The sequence below is a fragment of the Spermophilus citellus genome (genome assembly GCF_964194105.1).
Source record: "Spermophilus citellus genome assembly, chromosome: 2".
NCBI lineage: Eukaryota > Metazoa > Chordata > Mammalia > Rodentia > Sciuridae > Spermophilus > Spermophilus citellus.
Genome location: NC_138183.1, coordinates 163,177,407 through 163,195,131, shown reverse-complemented (window position 1 = coordinate 163,195,131; position 17,725 = coordinate 163,177,407). Strand labels below are relative to the sequence as shown.

General features: G+C 36.1%; 1 protein-coding gene across 1 annotated transcript in view; it reads right to left on the bottom strand.

Moving 5' to 3' along the window:
• Nucleotides 1-17,725, bottom strand: part of GUCY1A2 (guanylate cyclase 1 soluble subunit alpha 2) — a 297,421-nt gene that overhangs the window by 248,362 nt on the left and 31,334 nt on the right. The window contains exon 3 of the mRNA XM_081278772.1: nucleotides 14,601-14,722. Coding sequence (XP_081134898.1) covers nucleotides 14,601-14,722 — 122 coding nt within the window. The remainder of the gene's footprint in view (nucleotides 1-14,600; nucleotides 14,723-17,725) is intronic.

Here is a 17,725-nt window from a genome sequence, read left to right as displayed (position 1 = left end):
CACCTGGGCCCTGATTCTGAAATGCAATCTGCCACATTGTGAAAATGTGACAGTGGCTCTCAGGCTTTGGAAGCTCCCTACAGATAAAGACTCATCATTTCCCATACCTAAGTTTTATCAGTCTTTTACCTGCTAGTTGAGAAGGTAAAAGAGGAGACTGCTATGCAAATATAGATATTCTGGCTTCTGTTGCCGATGACTGGCCCTGTTCAAATTGGAAGCCACAGTCCTGGCCGAGAATGTAATTTCCACATGGATGAATACTCAGAGAGCTTACTCAGAGCTGTTAATCACTGCTAAGTCTTCTGATTGTTAGGCCTATTAAAATTGCTAAATTGTAATTAGCCCTCCTCAAAGTCTCCAACCAAGTCTTGGGAGCCATGACACTGTCCAGTTTGCACAAAGAAGGTTAACTTGTGGAATAAAAGTTTTGCTGTAGTAGTAAAGAAACAAAACTGGGCTGGGTTTGTGGCTCAGTGGCAGAGCCCTTGCCTTGCACATATAAGGCACTGGATTTGATCCTCAGCACCACATAAAAATAAATAGATAAAATAAAGCTATTGTGACCATCTACAAATAAAAAAATACTTAAAAACAAAGAAGGGCTGGGGTTATGGCTCAGTTGGTAGAGCATTTGCCTTGCATGTGTGAGGTACTGGGTTCAATTCTCAGCACCACATTAAAAAAAGAAATAAATAAAATAAAGGTATTGTATCTGTCTACAACTGAAAAACAATTAAAAAAAAAAACAAGAAACAAAACTGGTGAGAATCTGAAATTTTTTAATAATTTCCCTATTGAATTAGGTAATTAAGACCTAGCCACCAAAGTCCTAAAATATGTTTCATTAGCCAAAAGGCATCAGAATTTAAGCATAAAAGAAATAAATGCATTATCATGAGTCCATGATGGAGCAATTACAGTGGCATAATGACAGCATCTCATAGTGTTCACAAGCAAACAATTCCGGTACTCCCATATTTTCAGAGAACAATGGCATGTAATCATGTACATATTTACTTAAAAGGTAATTTGGGAAAATGCCATTTTGCATCACATCAATGCATGAAGCCATCAAGAGCTCTGGAACTTCACCAGTAACCCAGACCATTCTGCCTCAAAAGACAGTACAGTGGTCCCCACTCACAGTCATAATTCTTCTACTTAAATACCAACTGGGATGAGCAGTTTATGAGGCCTGCTCTTCCAATCCTGAGTATGTCTAGAAATTACAAAATTCCTTCATCTTCTATTTGAGGCAAAACCTATTCCTATAACTTGTAGTCCACTGTTATATCCTCTATGATGATTTGAACAAACCTACCTCTTCTCTTCACTGAAGTCCTTTAAAGTGCCTAAAAATATCTCTCATGTTCTCCTTTGCCTTCTCATCTTACATTTTCAAAGAACTAATTCAAAATGCATTAAAGGTAACACTAAAGACTTTTTGAAATAGATATATTAAAGGTACATTAGAAAAACCACATAATATGTGATTTGAAAGGACATTACAAGTTATGCTTTGGAAGGAAACAAGAAATCAATAGATATAGAAAATCTACGTGAGATAAGGGGAACTATCTGAGAAATTCTATGCCAGGGTTATAGTCTTTTGTGTGTATGTGCTTTCACATGGGAAAACAGGTATCTGTATTTATTCCTCCTTACTAGAGTATACATTTCAAACTGTTTTTCAGTCTCTTGTTTGATTTCTTTGCCCTGTGCCATCCATATTTTTCATGCCCACCTTCTTTTTATCATGCATATTTAAGATGCAGGGCTGGATAAAGAAGCAGTTTAGGACTGTGAAAGTAAGTTTCAGTGCATATGTGGAGAACAACTCAAAATCTCTGCCTCCTTAGCATCCAGGGTGAGGCTGCCCTAGGAATGGCTGAAGTTAGTGCCCAAGCAAAGCAACTATTGTTATTTGTGACAATCTCAAAGTAGATCTGACAGAACACTGAGCTATCATTATCACACCCTGACAAATTACACCAAGAGAACCAATGGGAAAGTCTGAGACATGCAAAATTAACCAAAAAAGGATTATCTTTTGGAGGACACCATATACACACAAATTCAACTATAATCTGATTTCATTGTTTATTTGGCAATGAGTTCTTACAAGTTCTCCCACTTTTGTAGCACAGCTTTGTTCATTCTTTCTGTGTCCCATTCCTGTTTTTGTACATACCCGCGCATATTTTACATAGTCGGATTCATACTGCTCATAATGTACACTAACACTTTGTGTCCAGGATGCTCAACGGAGCCACGAGTGTTTGCAGCTGTTGACCCTCACTGAGTCCTGCTCTGAGACTGCCTTCAGCTGAAGAGGACTGCCTGGCCCCAGGGCAGCCTGCAGCCAAAGACAACTGGTTTAGGAGAGAGAATTATGGTACAAGGGCGCAACTTTCTTGCCTTTGTCAGGGGCAGTTCTGAAGAGATCAGCTGAAACCTTTACTGTAATGATATTAACAGTGCAATTTAACTTCTTCTGCCACATCTACTTTTTTTAAGTTCTGGTGAAACCACTCAAGTACAGACACATGCTAATTTTCATGGGAAAAAGGATGACTCAGTGAAGCTGAGAACCACAAAGGATCATTCTCAGGCCTTGAAACCTGGTGAGATTTGCCTGGTTGGATTATTGATCCCAATAACACTGTCCAATAGTCTTTCTGAGTATAAATCTCCATCTTAGAGTCTGTTTTATGGGGAATCAGAGTATTAACAACATTATAAACATTTTCGAAGGCTGTAGCATAATCTGTCACATAGTTCTCATTTCAATAGCTGCTCAACATTCTACAAAGCAGAGCTGTCATACTTTAATTGACCACTCCTTATCATTGGACTGTTGGTTTTTGCTAATATTTTGTCAGTAGAGTAGGCATTCAAAATACATCAAGTCATTATTGGATGTTTCTTCTTGTTTTGAATTATTTATTTTAATAAGTCTCAGTATAGGCCATTACTAAGACAAAGATATAAAGGTAAGGTTTTCAGTCTATTGATAGTAAGACTTTATAGATTATAGGATTATAAACATGAATCATATATATAATATATATATATATATATATATATATGTATATATATATATATATATATATATTTCTAAAGAAGTGAGAGAGCGGACTTTCTCTACGGCTATCTTTGATGTGACATTCAGAATAGGATGTTTGAGAGCCCCAAAGGTAAAAAAGAGGAGAGTGGTGTATAATTAACTTACAGCATTCATTGGCTAAGTCATTCGGTCCCTACACAATGCCAGCACTCAGAATATAATAAATATTTGTTGAATTAATAAATGAACATTCAAGTTGTTTTATAGTTTAACTGAAATTTAAGGGGTCTCATTAAGTTTAGACTTAATTTTAAAAATTAAATAATGTAAAAATATGGACTGGACACTGATAAGCCCTTGGCTTTAAGTTCTTAAATCATACCCCTTTCAACACAAAAGTGATGCTGGCTATAACTGAGAGCACCTGCGGGTGTGTGTTAAGATTTTTCATGTAGATACAAGCACAGAAGGGACTAACAGGAAGAATTGAGAAAAAAGTAAAGAAGTAACCAATAAATGCATTCATGATTAACTAGAGAATAATAGAACCAGTTTGTAATTATCTCACCAGGACATATACCACAAAACCACAGAAAGGAATGCCAGGGAACAGAAGATGTTAGTGAAAATCCAATACCTTAAATTTTGGGATACGTGAGGAAGGAAGGAATATGTAGTGAGACCCACTGGCAGATCCTGTGGACATAGCATAAAAATAATTTCCTATTATTTCTCACAATGCCCCACTAGAATCATCTCTCAAATCAAACTCACCTTCCACAATGCCTCAGGTGCATGGATTGCTCATTCTAGCCTGTGTCTCATCATTCACATTCCCTCCCCTGAATGCCCAAAGGAGAAAGCCACTGGCAAGGAGATCAAGAAAAGGGCACTCTGGATCTTAGAGAGGGGAAGGAGGTAGGGGATGTTAAAACAGAAGCAGAAGAAGGAAGAAAAACAACACCAAAGACTTAAATTTATTCATATGAGGAGGCTCAGGGCTACCTGACTCAAAAGAGATGTAAAACAAAAACATCTGAATGTGGAGCTCTTCTTATTTCCATAAACCTTTATCATTCCTGTAACACTCTTTAACTCCTAAAGAAAACAAAAGGTTATACAAGAGATCTTAAGATTTGAAAGCAAACAAAAACTGCATTATCCAAAAGGTCAACTGAATCTGGTCCTTGACAGGAAAAAGATATTACAAAACTGTAAGATCTTGAACTTTCACGCTAAGAAGGATGCCATATTCCTTCCAAAATGCTTCTTTAGTGTGCTGTACAGAGTCACAAAGCGAAAAAGCAAGCTGGCTTTTCTCTTCCCAGTCCCTTCTCAGCCTTGCCAAAATATTGTTGCTATTTCCTTACTAGTTTCCAAAAGGATGTCAAAGATCAACACAGTTTGTTTTTTCTATCCCACTAACAGCAGAACCATTGGCCTGGGTGCACTAGAAGGCAAATAGATATTTGAGATTTTTTTTTCTTTTGGCCTGTGACTACGGTGACTTTGTTCTGAGTGCAAATCTCCCAATATGGACAAATGAACAAACTTCTTGTTAAACAACGGGTCTAGAACTTAAATCCTGCTGTCTGTAGAACCTATACTACAGTAAAACTTGTTACTGACATTCCTACATCACTATACAGAACTATCCAAGGGCTTAGATAAGAACAAAGCCAGGGGCAGTCAAGTTTCCATACAATAATACCAAGATTTACTCTACCCCACAAATCCCACCTATTTGCCCAACCTTTATACAAAGGAGAGTGTGGACATGGTGATCTGTGACTACCACTGTTATTTGGGTTTTTCCTTCACATAATAGTCAGAGAGATATAGAAGGGCTTAGGCAGTCAAAGCAAGATGGCAAGTGAGGAGGTTGGGGACAAGGCGGGGAACAAAGGATCATGGAGAGGGTCTTCTGATGAGGTCAACTTCCTGGTTGAGGAAAGTGCTTGTGGACACAAGCAGGGGACCCAATTAGACAGACATGTCCATACTCCTAAGTAGGGGATCCCACAGAGCAACTAAAACACAGGCATGGAGAGAGGGGGCACCAATCAATAGTAAGGAACACATGGATGGGGAAGAGATAAGGAAAGGAGGAAATTCCAGAGACATTAAAAGGAACAGCCCAAAACTCCCACACTGGATTCCCACCTCTGGCGCCCCTTCTCTTCAAAGAAGTCTATCTCTGCCTCTTTTCAATAAACCTACTTCTTGCTTGCTATCTCTATGTCCCGTTTTTCAATTCTTTGCTGAACAGAGACAATGAATCCAGCACCCCTAAATGGTAACAGTAGGACCATATTCATCCTGTAATTTAATAAAATTTTGTTTCCAAAGGATCAGGATCGTGAGGTCCAAGGTAGCATCTCTGCAAGTGCAGGGATTTAGGGAGTGAGAAGAGAGTTAAAGAGACCTTAGAAAACTTTAGATGGCATTTATTTGCCTCATATATTTGCTTAGGATATTGAATTAGTTTAGAATTTGAAGGTAATTTCCTTAAATCCCATTATTTCTATGCAACAGCTAAGCTTTTATATAAGTAAATAAGTATATATTTAAAATGTACACCATTTTTTAAAATGTTACTTCATTTGTTATTCCAACAAGAGGGGGGATGAATATTCAACCTGTGCTGGATACTCTGATCTGTCATTAATTAAGACCCAGGTAGAAGTAATCATTTTTACCACATATAGTTATAGTTGTAGGGTTTTTCATCTTCAAAATAGTTCATTTTACATGCCAATTAGTTCAATTTAAACACTAAATGCCTACTTACTGTGATGTCCTGCCTCAAGTGAAAATTCTATTGAACTAATTGTACAGTGAATGTCGTATGGAAACACAGAAAGCACTGATACTAAATATAGACACACTTTGATGGCACATTGCAATATTATCTAATGACTGATGACAGACTGTAAAAAATAATTTACCCTGGTATTTAAAATGTCAGGAAAGCAATCAAAAAATCAGAGTCTACAGAGGAGAATAAGTCAATGATTGATGAGGTTTTTTAATTCAGGCAAAGTACTGGGGAAGTCCAAAATTATCATAATATAATAGTGAAAGGATTATAAGAAGAAAGTTACATGTCCTAGTATAGCTGTCACTCACTATACTATCAAGAAAACAGGGAACTTGAGCAATATAAGTAGTCAGCAGTTTCATTTTTTTTTTTTTTTGGTTTTGAAATACGTTTTCATTATTACACAGTATTTTCTATGGATAAAAGTAAATAAATAAAATACTCTGGAACATGGAAGAACCAATTATGGAAGAACCATCTGTTTATCTGAATTGTCCTGCAATGTTAGATAATTAGAGGGGGGACTGACTGTGTTCACAGATGACTTCAATTCTACCTTCAATGTTAAACCACAACGCAAAGAAAAGACCACTGACTCCAATCTTAAAATGGAATTAGACTGGACTCATCATCAAGGTCCATATCACTGAACCAGGTTAAAAGTAAGACCTAGACACTGATTATATAGAAACTGGTGCTTTAATGGATGATGCTAGGAAAAACAAAATACACTTAAGTATGAAAATAGACTACAGGGTCTTAAACTCACTTATGTTTGTTAGTTTAGTTCAGTTTTGTGTTGATCATTTTTTTTAATTGGGATTACAACTCAGCAGAAACAAAAGACCCTTTAAACTTATGAAATACTTCAAATTTTACTGTATTCAATAATTCTTAAAGGGAAGTTGCAAGAATAGTTAAAAAAAACACACACACTTTTAAATTCCCATATTCCTTTAGAAGTTTCAGAAATTTGTGAACAATTTTCCTCTTGTTTTTTCTTCCCTTCTAAATTTTCTACACACACTCTATTTATTTTAGAGTAAGTAACAGACATTTCATCATTTTGCCCCTAAAAATTTCAGTGAATTTTGATATAATATTATCATCTAATCCTCAATCCATATTCAAACTTTGCTTATTGTCCTACTAATGTCCTTCATATATATTAGGATCACACTTTGTCTTTTGTCATTAGTTTCCCTTCCTCTAGAACCATTTCCTCAACCTCTCTTTTTCTTTAAAACCATATTTCTTGGATACCTACCCTGCCAGGCACTCTGGTCTTGGAGATATGGTTACAAAAACCTAAATATGGCACCTGACCACAGAGTACACACAGTTAAGTTGAAGAGAAAGCCACACAAACAATTGGGAAGTATGCTGTAATAGAAATATAAGCTGGATTCTTCTCATTTTTATCAGCTCAAAATCCTTGCTTTCTGGACTTCTTTCTGTCTCCCATTTGGAGCTAGGAAAATACTTCCATAGCCAGAATAGCCATTAGCAAAAGATATTTATGAAATATTTTTTAATTCAAAGAGTTGGCTCAAGGTATAAACAATGGTATTCATAATACACATAATGTACTATGCATATATCATTTTAAGTGCTATTCCAGGATTTCACCATTGAATTTAGAAAGTGCTTAAAATATTCATTAGTTACAGAAAAATGGTACTAATTGGTACTAATAGGTAAAACTTTTCTTTTTAGTTGAATAAAATTAAGTCCCTGGAGGAGTTAACTGGTGTTATACACCAGGAAATGAAATATTTTAGGGATCTGGGTGAGACTTAGAATTGGCATGACCCATGAGACCCTGTTTATTGATGTTGAAAGCAGATATCAACAGGCAGTCATATTAATGTTTTTTCTTCTCTTAATACTCATCTTGCTTTAGTTAATGATTCTTTTCAGCACTATCAGTATCAAGTCAAACTCACTTAATTTAAACTTTTATTACTAAATTCATTTTATAAGCAGTATTCTCAAGCTAGAAACTAAAGAAGTATTCTCTCTCTCTCTCTCTCTCTCTCTCTCTCTCTCACACACACACACACACACACACACACACACACACACACACTCTGATGGACATAAGTTAAAACACAGGTAAACAATTGAAAGATCTGACCAGGACAGAACTGTCAAGGTCATGAAAAGTAAGGAAAGTCTAAAAAATTGACAAAAGGAGCCTAGGAAGACACACCCACTAAATGTAATATGGCATCTTAAGTGAGATCCTGGGACAGAAAAAGACCAGGTAAAAAAATAAGGACATCTGAAAAAGACACAGAATTTATTAATAATAATGTAGCTATATTGGCTCTTAATTGAGAATAAAGTACCACATTAACGTAAGACATCAGTGAAAAGGGAATGGGTATGAGGTACATGAGAACTGGGTTCACATTTCTATAAATCTAAAACTGTATTAATACAGAAGTTTATTTTTAAAAATACTTAAAGGAAAAAGAGAAGTAAAAACTTGCCTACTGGGGAATTTAGAAAACAGAACAGGGGATAATCTGAAGAATTTAGAAATGTAAGAGGTTCTCTTCTCACCACACAAAGTGGCAGGTGGGAAATTGCTAGTGATTGGGGAACAATGTTGTGGGGATAACCTAAGATGAAAATTAGAAAGGAAGTCAAGTGGCTGCCATGCTTTTCCAATAAAGAAGAGAAGCTAAAGGTAAAGAGTTAGCAGCACAAATGTGACAGGATTCAGAAGATGCTCCTTAAAGAGAGAGAATAATTATGGGAGAGGGAGAGGGAGGCACTCCAGGTTTCTACACAGTGTGTTTATATCTTCTAAAGCTGATCGGTGTATTTTAAGGACCAGTTTTCATCAAAGTGTTTATGTTATGTATACTGGAGGCAGTGTGGTCTCATTTCTTTTCAGACTTCTCTGCTATATCAGGGAAAGTACATAAGCAGAGAACATAAAACAAAAGTTCTCTCCCATTTACACAGAACCACAACCCAAGGTCTCTGTTAGAAATTATTAAATGAGATACTTAACAATATGCCTAAGCTTTTCCATTTTTTTTAAAACAAGGACATCAGAATTATAGGTTTTTTTGCCTTCTTTGTGCCATCCCAATGATGTCTAACATATTAAGCCACCTACATGGGAAGATCAGATTGAAATATTCAGGTCAAAAGAACTGGCAGTTTTAACTATTGCAGAACCATGAATTCACATTTGTGTCATGCTAGCACTTGCCATCACCCTTAGTTTACATTTTCAACACCTGTAGTCTAAAGAAAAATACTATAATTTGGATAATTTGCAGTTTAAAAATACTATTTTAAAAATTTTTTAAATTTTTTAAATTTTTTTAAATTTTTTAAATTTTTTAAAAATACTATTTTAAAAATAGTATTTTTAAACTGCAAATTATCCAAATTATAGTGAAATTGCATGATTCTCAATACTGATGAGAAGAAGTAATCTTAAAGAGCTTGGGTACTACTTGCCACATACAAGCAAGTCTAGTAAGCAGAAAAAGAGCAATGAACTAACTAAAATACAACATTATGATTACTCTGATAATTCAGAGAACTAGAAAGACTGCATAAAATTACCATTAGAAGGGAAATGACATAAGAATCTTAGTCCAGAGACCAAAAGAGAGCATGAAATGGTGGAAAGAACATAGTGTTTGGAATTAGACTGAACTAGACTTAAATTCTCCCTCTATGGCTTATTAACTCCAACCATAGAAGATAACAATGAGTTAAGCTTGCAAATATCAGTTTTATTGCTTTAAAAATGAACAATATTGACCTCCCAGGTCTAATGCAAACTATATTTTGTGAATATTCAGTAACAATAAGAGCAAACATTTATGGTTGTTCCATATTTGGCTGATCCAAGTACTTTACATAAGTTAACTTACTTGATCTTCCTACCTACTCTGAGAGAATATATAATTATATCCCTTTTACATATGAGAAACATGTAATTTATATCCCTTTTACATATGAGCTATGGAAAGATTAAAAATCACTCAGTGCATACAGTTAGTGAGTAGTTGGACTGTGTTTTCAATCCCAGTATTTGAGCTCTAGTCTTTGCTTCAAATCACTGTATTATTATAATATTATCAATTTATTTCCCCTGTAATGGCCTTAATTCCAATTCATTCTTATTAAAATACTGAAAACAATTACTTTTAATGAAATAAAAACTGATCAGTTACCAACTTTATAGTAACAAGAAGTATATTGGCAGAATTTATTTATTCCTATAAATCTTAATCCATCAATAATAAAAAGTGTAAGTGGTTATTCCACCAACTAGCTCTCCAAGATGTTAAATATGTTATAAACATTCTAAACCACTAAACAATTACATGACTTAAGAGTTTATTTCAAGAAAACCCTCAAGGAAGTGGCTTTAATATAAGGATAGTTCATCACAGTTTTATTACCAATTAAAAGACTTCTAAATGCACATTTCATAGCACAATAAAACGAAAAAGTACATACACATTGGCATGTAAAAAAATCATTACTTATTAAAAACAATCGACAACACATAAAGCTCCATGGCAGCTGAAGATTTTGGAATCTGTGACACTTCATAAAGGGCTCCGATTTCACAGTACTTCAGAATCTCTGATACTAGGAAAACACAGATGAGAAACAAGCCCCAGAAGTCAACTCCTCCATCCTTCTGACTAGCACTCTCCAAACAAAATAATCCCATGACAGCATTCCTCTCATTCTGATTTTAAATGTGTTAACTTTTTGAAGAAGATAAAACACCACTCTGACAGAGACCTTTAAAACAGAGAAAATGTTAATGAATGTCCTTTCACAACTCATGTCCTTCCTGATTATTTTGAGAGAAAATGCACTTAGCAAGGGCAGTATAAAACTGTTTTAGGCAACCCTTAGCAAATAACTGATGCTTACTAAAATAGCAGACCATAGTTTGCTATAATTCATCAGTAAATGAATTAACCTAGAGCTGTCATTTATTTGATCTCTGACCTTCTGTGGAACATCTTTTTCAGACACCACTTCTCCATCCTTTAGCTCTTTGCAGCTCTACAGCTAAAGTACCCACCACCCCCTTAATAGCTCTAAAACTTGTTAAAACTGAAACCGTCATAACTGCATTTATATTTAACTCATTATGGCAGAGGGGACGATGTGGTTTGTCATCTCTCTCCCTTATCTCTCTACTCATTTTCTGTTCCCAACCCTAGTACACTATCTAAATCCAAGCCACCAGGTCAAGTGACAACATTTCAGCAGCAAACACAGCATAGACCCTTTAGTATGTGCTTCATCATACAATTCAACCATTACAATTTCCAAGAAAATATTAAATGTCATGCTTTATAGGAGTTTAAACACATTTTTGCTATTTAGTTCAACCTAAAATTAGTTTTTTTAAGATTATGGTAAAAAAAGGTTTATATTTTTCAAACAACTAAAATTAGACCATTTCAGTATGCAAAAGACATTATGTACCAAATAATGCAGTAAATTTAACACTAAAAGCCTCCAGTAGGGAAGGCATTGTTCACAACTATCTTTCTTTACATAATCTTTTCCCAGAGTTTAAGGGCCTCTTTAGAGAGTACTCTGCTGCATCAACACAGTGATTACCAGGGCACCAAAATGAGGTGAAAAAAAGCAAGGAGCTAACAGTACTTAATATTCCTCATTAGTAAATCATGAGACAGAGAAAGTAGACACAACTGGTTTCTAAGTAAACAAAAAAAATAATAAATGGAAAAAAATACTTTTTTTGATATCAGGAAACAGTCCCTTACCATTACCAGAGGGCTACGAACCACTCTTAAGTAGCATGTATCTAGGGAGTTCTGTTGGAGGTACCACAGAGAACAAATGCATAATGGAAGAATTGCTGGTCTTCAAATCACTGTCTCCCTCTCTTCAGGTCCCCTATTTCATTTCATGTCATCCCCTAACCTCAAACTTGAACCAGATGCTCCAGTAAATAACCAAATTATCTATAAGAATGTATACTAAGCAGATAGAGGTGGTCATTTTGGAAAGAGAAAAATTTGCTGTGTGACCATATATCTGACTTATGACTTCAAGTCTTCTTTGAAAGTGGGTTATGTATAAGTAACAATAGATAAGGAATAAACAAACCCACTTCCAGTCTCTATTACAATCCTATAACAGGATAAGAAAGTAAAAGAAATAGGTAGTTACTATTCTGAATGCATCAGTATTCTAGATACACTCCCCAAAGGTGATGTACGTAAATCACAGAGTTGGACCATTGGGGCATTCAGAGAAGGTTCCCAGACATCAGTATTTTTCTTAACCTGGATGAAATCTTATTTCTCCATGCCATTTCCCATCTTCCCCCAAACACACTCCTTTTCTTATATGGTGCATATGTGTGTGTATGTGTGTGTGTGTGTGTTCCGTATGTTAACCAATTCTTTCATTCTCATAAATGCTTTCACAAGAGAATTTAAATGTAATTTTTTAAAAAGATGAAATCTTACCAAGCCAAGATTAATCATAGTTCAGTGACTTGTTAAAAACAAAGCTTTCATTGAATATGACCAGTAAAGTTGTTATCTTTGCCCTGAGAAAGTCCATATTTCAAGAGTTATGAAAGGACATTATTCAAAATTGAACAGCTCTTAGGCATATAATCATCTGTTGGATTTATGCCAGCAGCTGGTCAACAAGTTGCAGGCATTTAGAGTTTTTTTTCAGAGATTAAAATTTTATAAGATCGCACTTTAAATCATGAGACCAACCCATCATTATTTGGAGGAGGAAAAAATCAGACATAATATCTCTTTCGTAGGAAAAGAAATATTTATGGAAATCTAATCCCTATTATACAGTCACCTTCTAAATTATAAGTACTTAAAATGACTCCTTTCCTAGTATTACCAGTTTTCTCTAATATCACTGCCTGCTGCTCTTTTTTCTCACTACTTGGCATCTCATGGCAGCTTTTGAAGGGCAACTAAGCTGTGCTGGGCCAACAGTGTCCCCTGATGGTTTCCTTCAGAAACTGTCCGACCTAGGGTTTCTTCTCTGCAAGAATCCTACATGCTCATTTACAACTCCCAGCTCAGATGTCTTTAGCACTCCCTACACATGCATTATCTCTTAACACCTCCCACTCCCTCTAACTCAGTGATTGTCAAGGTAGAGAGCATAAGGAAAGAAGATGTGAAGGTTAGGAAACATTTAGAAACTGGATAAGGAGCTACTTTTCAAAATATTAAACATCCCTCTCCAGAGATTCTGTTTCATCCTTTTTAGCCAGACGTCATCTTGCTGTACTCTTTGAAAAGCACCATGGGTCAAGACAAATACATGTTACCTCAAAAATGCAAAACCAGAAAACTTAAAACTGCTGTGCAGCCCTAGCCCTCTTTATTTTCTTCATTTATCTTCTCCAGTAATAAGATTTACCTCGTCAGTACCATAGCACCTGAAGTTTTTCTAAAATCGAGGTAAATGAACTTCAACCTTCTTTTGGTTATCCATCACTGTTTTGCATCCTATTATAGCAAACCACTTATATCTATCTTATGCCTCCCCTCACAAAAGATCCATTTTATTATTAAAATATTTTTCACTACAAAATAATTTAGGATGAAAGAACGTCATTTATAGTTGGAGATCCAGCTTGAGGGTCAAAGAACTCTCTTCTGGGAATCAGACATGTTTAGAAAGATTTGGTGACTCTGGGGTTAAAGTCACCCCAAATTTCTTTGTGAGAGGAACTTAGATATCTCTAGGTAAAGTACTTTCCATAAAGGAAAAGAAATACAGGCAAACAAGTTTTCTCCAATCTCCACCACCTAATTCTGAAAGAGAGGTGATTCTACTTTCTACATGGAGCCAGTCACTTGGATTTGTGGTCCCTTACCACCACCAGTACCTCCCATAGATACCTATATGAGTCATAAGGAAAAAAAGGAGGATTTTAAAAAGAACTTAAAGGGGTAATTTCCATTGAAAAAAATCTGTAAGACATTAGTGGAAATGGTATTCCTGCTATGGTGTCTACCTTGCATGATATACACACCAAGACCTACAGGCAATATAGCCCAGTTACAGTACCTTAAGGCTATAGGATCCAGTGCAGTTTCTAACAATACTTTTAGCCATGTTAGAAGCATCCAAAAACCAGAAGATAAATACTGGCATCTTCAAGATGCATATTTACCAAGCCCCAAGAAAGACACTTCAGTAGATGATGTGCTTCATTGATTCAGTCACAGAAGTGACCTCTGAGTTGCAGAGTCCATCATGAGTGCATGTGAGTGACGCTTCCAGCCCCAACCCTCCAGCCCCAACCAACCTCCAGCCTCCCAGAAATAACAAAGTATAACTTTAATAGGAAAAAAAATGATCCTACATTTCAGCCAAGACTAATGACTAGAATATACAGATTAGATAAAGCTAATACTACTAACATATGAATATTTGGAAAAGTTTCCCTAGAATATTAAGTATTTTTTATAATGTTTTTCAGTCTGCAAGTAAATGACAAGCATATAATTTCTGCTCAAATATCTTCAAGGATGTTAAGATTAAATCACTTGAAGACAAGGTCTTGGTCTCAATGTCCCATTTTCTCCAAATCTTTCTTAAGTAGAAAATGAAACATTTAAACCCGTACTTTCCCTCTCCCTTCTTTTATTCTCTCTCAACAATATAAATAGTGAGTTAATATACCGAGTACATTAGCAGTACACTGAAGAATTCCTGAGACATCTTCAATTTCTTCTTTGTTGGAATGGTCTGCATAGGAGCATCTGTTAGAGATATTGTGGAAATTCTTTTCTGCATCCCTATAACTAAGAAGAAAATAATATTAGCATACAGAGAAATTTTTAAAAGAATCTGCAAATGTACTCATCTATACACACGTAAACATGCAGTCTACACTTCAGGGTTAATCACATTTTAAAATAACTGAACAATTGTACATGATTCTGGCATAACTCATCATCTCCATCACTGTTAGCAGTGTTGACTTAGAACTGAAGGCAATCATTTAATAAGAACGCTGATAGTGAAAAAATAGATGAGGAAAACCAAATATATATCAGCTTTTGTATAGCTATTATATTATTTTATGAGCACTATTTTGCTGTTGGTAATATTCCCATAAGGAAGATGCCTAGAAAAAGAAACATTAAGAGTACTAATTTGATGCTTTGGCACTCTGCTGTTTTGAAAGTACATACACTGTAACCTCCATCACAGTGGAGAAGAGAGCAGTATGGTGTATGGATAAAAAAAAACGAATGAATAAACCTAGCATTCAGAGCTGGCAGAATTTGATTCATGGTCTTACCATTTTATTTCTGAGCAAGACAGAAAGACATTGGGCAATAGACTAATCTCTACTAGTGTAACTTTGCTCCCTTTAATAATGAAGGTACCCATCGAGTTTCCATTAAGACTAAATAACATGATGCCAGTGCAACTTAATGTTGGCTGGGACTCATCCAGTGGCCTCTAAATGAGAGTTAAAGCCTCAAAGCTGAGACCAGTGGAGGTCAAATGTTCTCACATTCCCAAAAAAGTAGCCAAGAAGACTGGAACTCTCCTTCAAGATTTAAGAGATGGATGAATAGCCACTGCCACTGTGACCCTACCACCAACTCACAAAAGAAAAGGAATAGAAAGAAACCACCACCACCCCAATCATAAGAGTTGCTAGGTCAAGGAGAGCATGTGGTTGCACATTTTCCCCTCCACTCTGAGACAAGGAGAGAACAGGCGTGTTCCCTGCAGAAGCCCAGTTGAGGAGAGCAGTCTCCCGGGTAGAGAGCAGAGAGTAGGTGTCTCATTCCCCACTGAACATCTGCTAAGACAGAGGATTTCCTGATCATCCTTCCATGCCTGATTGAGTAGAGGAGAAAGATTCTGGAGAGACTTATTGGCAAGTAAAACAAATAAAACAAATTTGGGAGCAACCTACAGGCCCACCATTTTGCAAGGTAAAAAAAGTAAATAGGAGGTTCCTGTAAGTTAGCGAGATGCCACTGAAGAGAGGAGAGCTGAGTGGTCCAGTCCTCCTGCTGCTTTCCTAGGCCAGGGATGGGACCCCACTAGCAAGACTATGGAGTACAGTCCTGAGAGGGTATCTGAAGCAGCTGGGAGGGACGGAGCCCACACATATACTTCACTGAGGGCTTCACAGCCAGGACATAAGTGTTATGACCATTAATGAATTCACTGAGGCTTCTGCCACTTTCCATTTCACTAATGCCTGACATAACACATCAGAAAGAAGTGGCTTTGAGAGGAGAAGTGAATGCCCACATCAGACACTCTCTGCACGGTACCCCAAATTCCTCAGGCCAACGCCTGGCCAAGGCAGGGGAAGGGAGAAAAGAGACTGGAGATTCAAACTGACCCTCCATGGACTTTACAATCCTTAAAAATTACTTAGAAAACAAAGCAATCTGTCCAAGCAAGGATCAAAAGGGATTCATTTTAGCACGCTTGAAGTTTTGAAGTGATTGGAGGAAAAAAATTTAAAAATGGCTTCATGTCCATAACCGCCACCCACTGAGATGAGACTCCAATAAACCAGTCAGTTAGGCAAAATGCTTAGTACCGTTTCTAGAATACAGGAGTCACTCAATGAGAGGTGGAATTGGGAACACAGACATTAAACACAGCTACAGCGTTATTTTTAAATCAAGTTCCATCATTTTTATTTAGAGTGACTTTAGGCAAAATGTTTTTTCATTGAGTCTGTGAAATAATGTGGTTAGGATTAAATAGCAGATGTAAAGTACTCAGCACATTGCCTCAAACATAGCAAGAGATAGTAGCTTTTGTCTAACTTGCCGTTTTTATTCAAAAAGATAGTTATTTTTTGTAAATATATATATATATATAATCAATTATATCATATCTTAGATATGATAATTTATAATCACAAAATCTGACCATAAAAGCGTAAGAAATATATTTGAAATTTGTTTCCCAGAATAATCAGGGCTCACCCACTCTTACTTCTAAGGCCCTACTGAAATTATTCTGGCTTAATCTCCTTTCAATTGTCAAAAGAAAAATAGAACAGAAGGTTAGCTGTGTAAAACAAACATAGGGCCCACAGTGATAATAAGAGTAATAGAGATTAATTTTAGATGACTATAGGAAATGGTGTCACCAGTCTAATACGAGGCTGGCCACAGTCCTGATGGTGATATTAACAATGTGTATGCTGCAAAACTTGTAACATGAAGGTCATGATTCTGAATACATATTCTTCTAAGCTTTATTGTTTAAAATGCAGAATGGATGAACCACAGATCTCAGGAATATTGACTATCATTTGTTTTCCATGACAGTTTTCTAAAGAAATCTCTGCTTTGTCGATACTGCCACATAACCCATTGTCTGGGCTCAGACCAATGGGAGTCATACAGTATAAACATAAGTTAGAGAAGGTGTGTCAGGCATTCGAGAGACAGAAAAATTAGGTCAAAAAATCTAAAGCAAAAAGAATTTTTAAGAAGAAAACCACAGCTGGAACATGAACTGGGCATGTCTACTTCCTAATGCTAATTAATGGATTCCTAACCTTGAAAGGTCTAAGGAGGATGGGAAAGGACAGCAAGAGGATAAAGTGAAAGACAATGAGTAAAAACTAAAATACAAAAGAAAAAAGGAGTTAGATGCTAATAGAGGTAAGAATAACTCAGTGGATGCTTTGGTGAGCTTTGCTTCCTGGGCACTGTAGTAACTACATGATTATATGATTTCACATATTATTAACATTCAGATTCCATTTAAACTTCACCCTAATCCCATTGTTATTCACACTTTTCAATGAG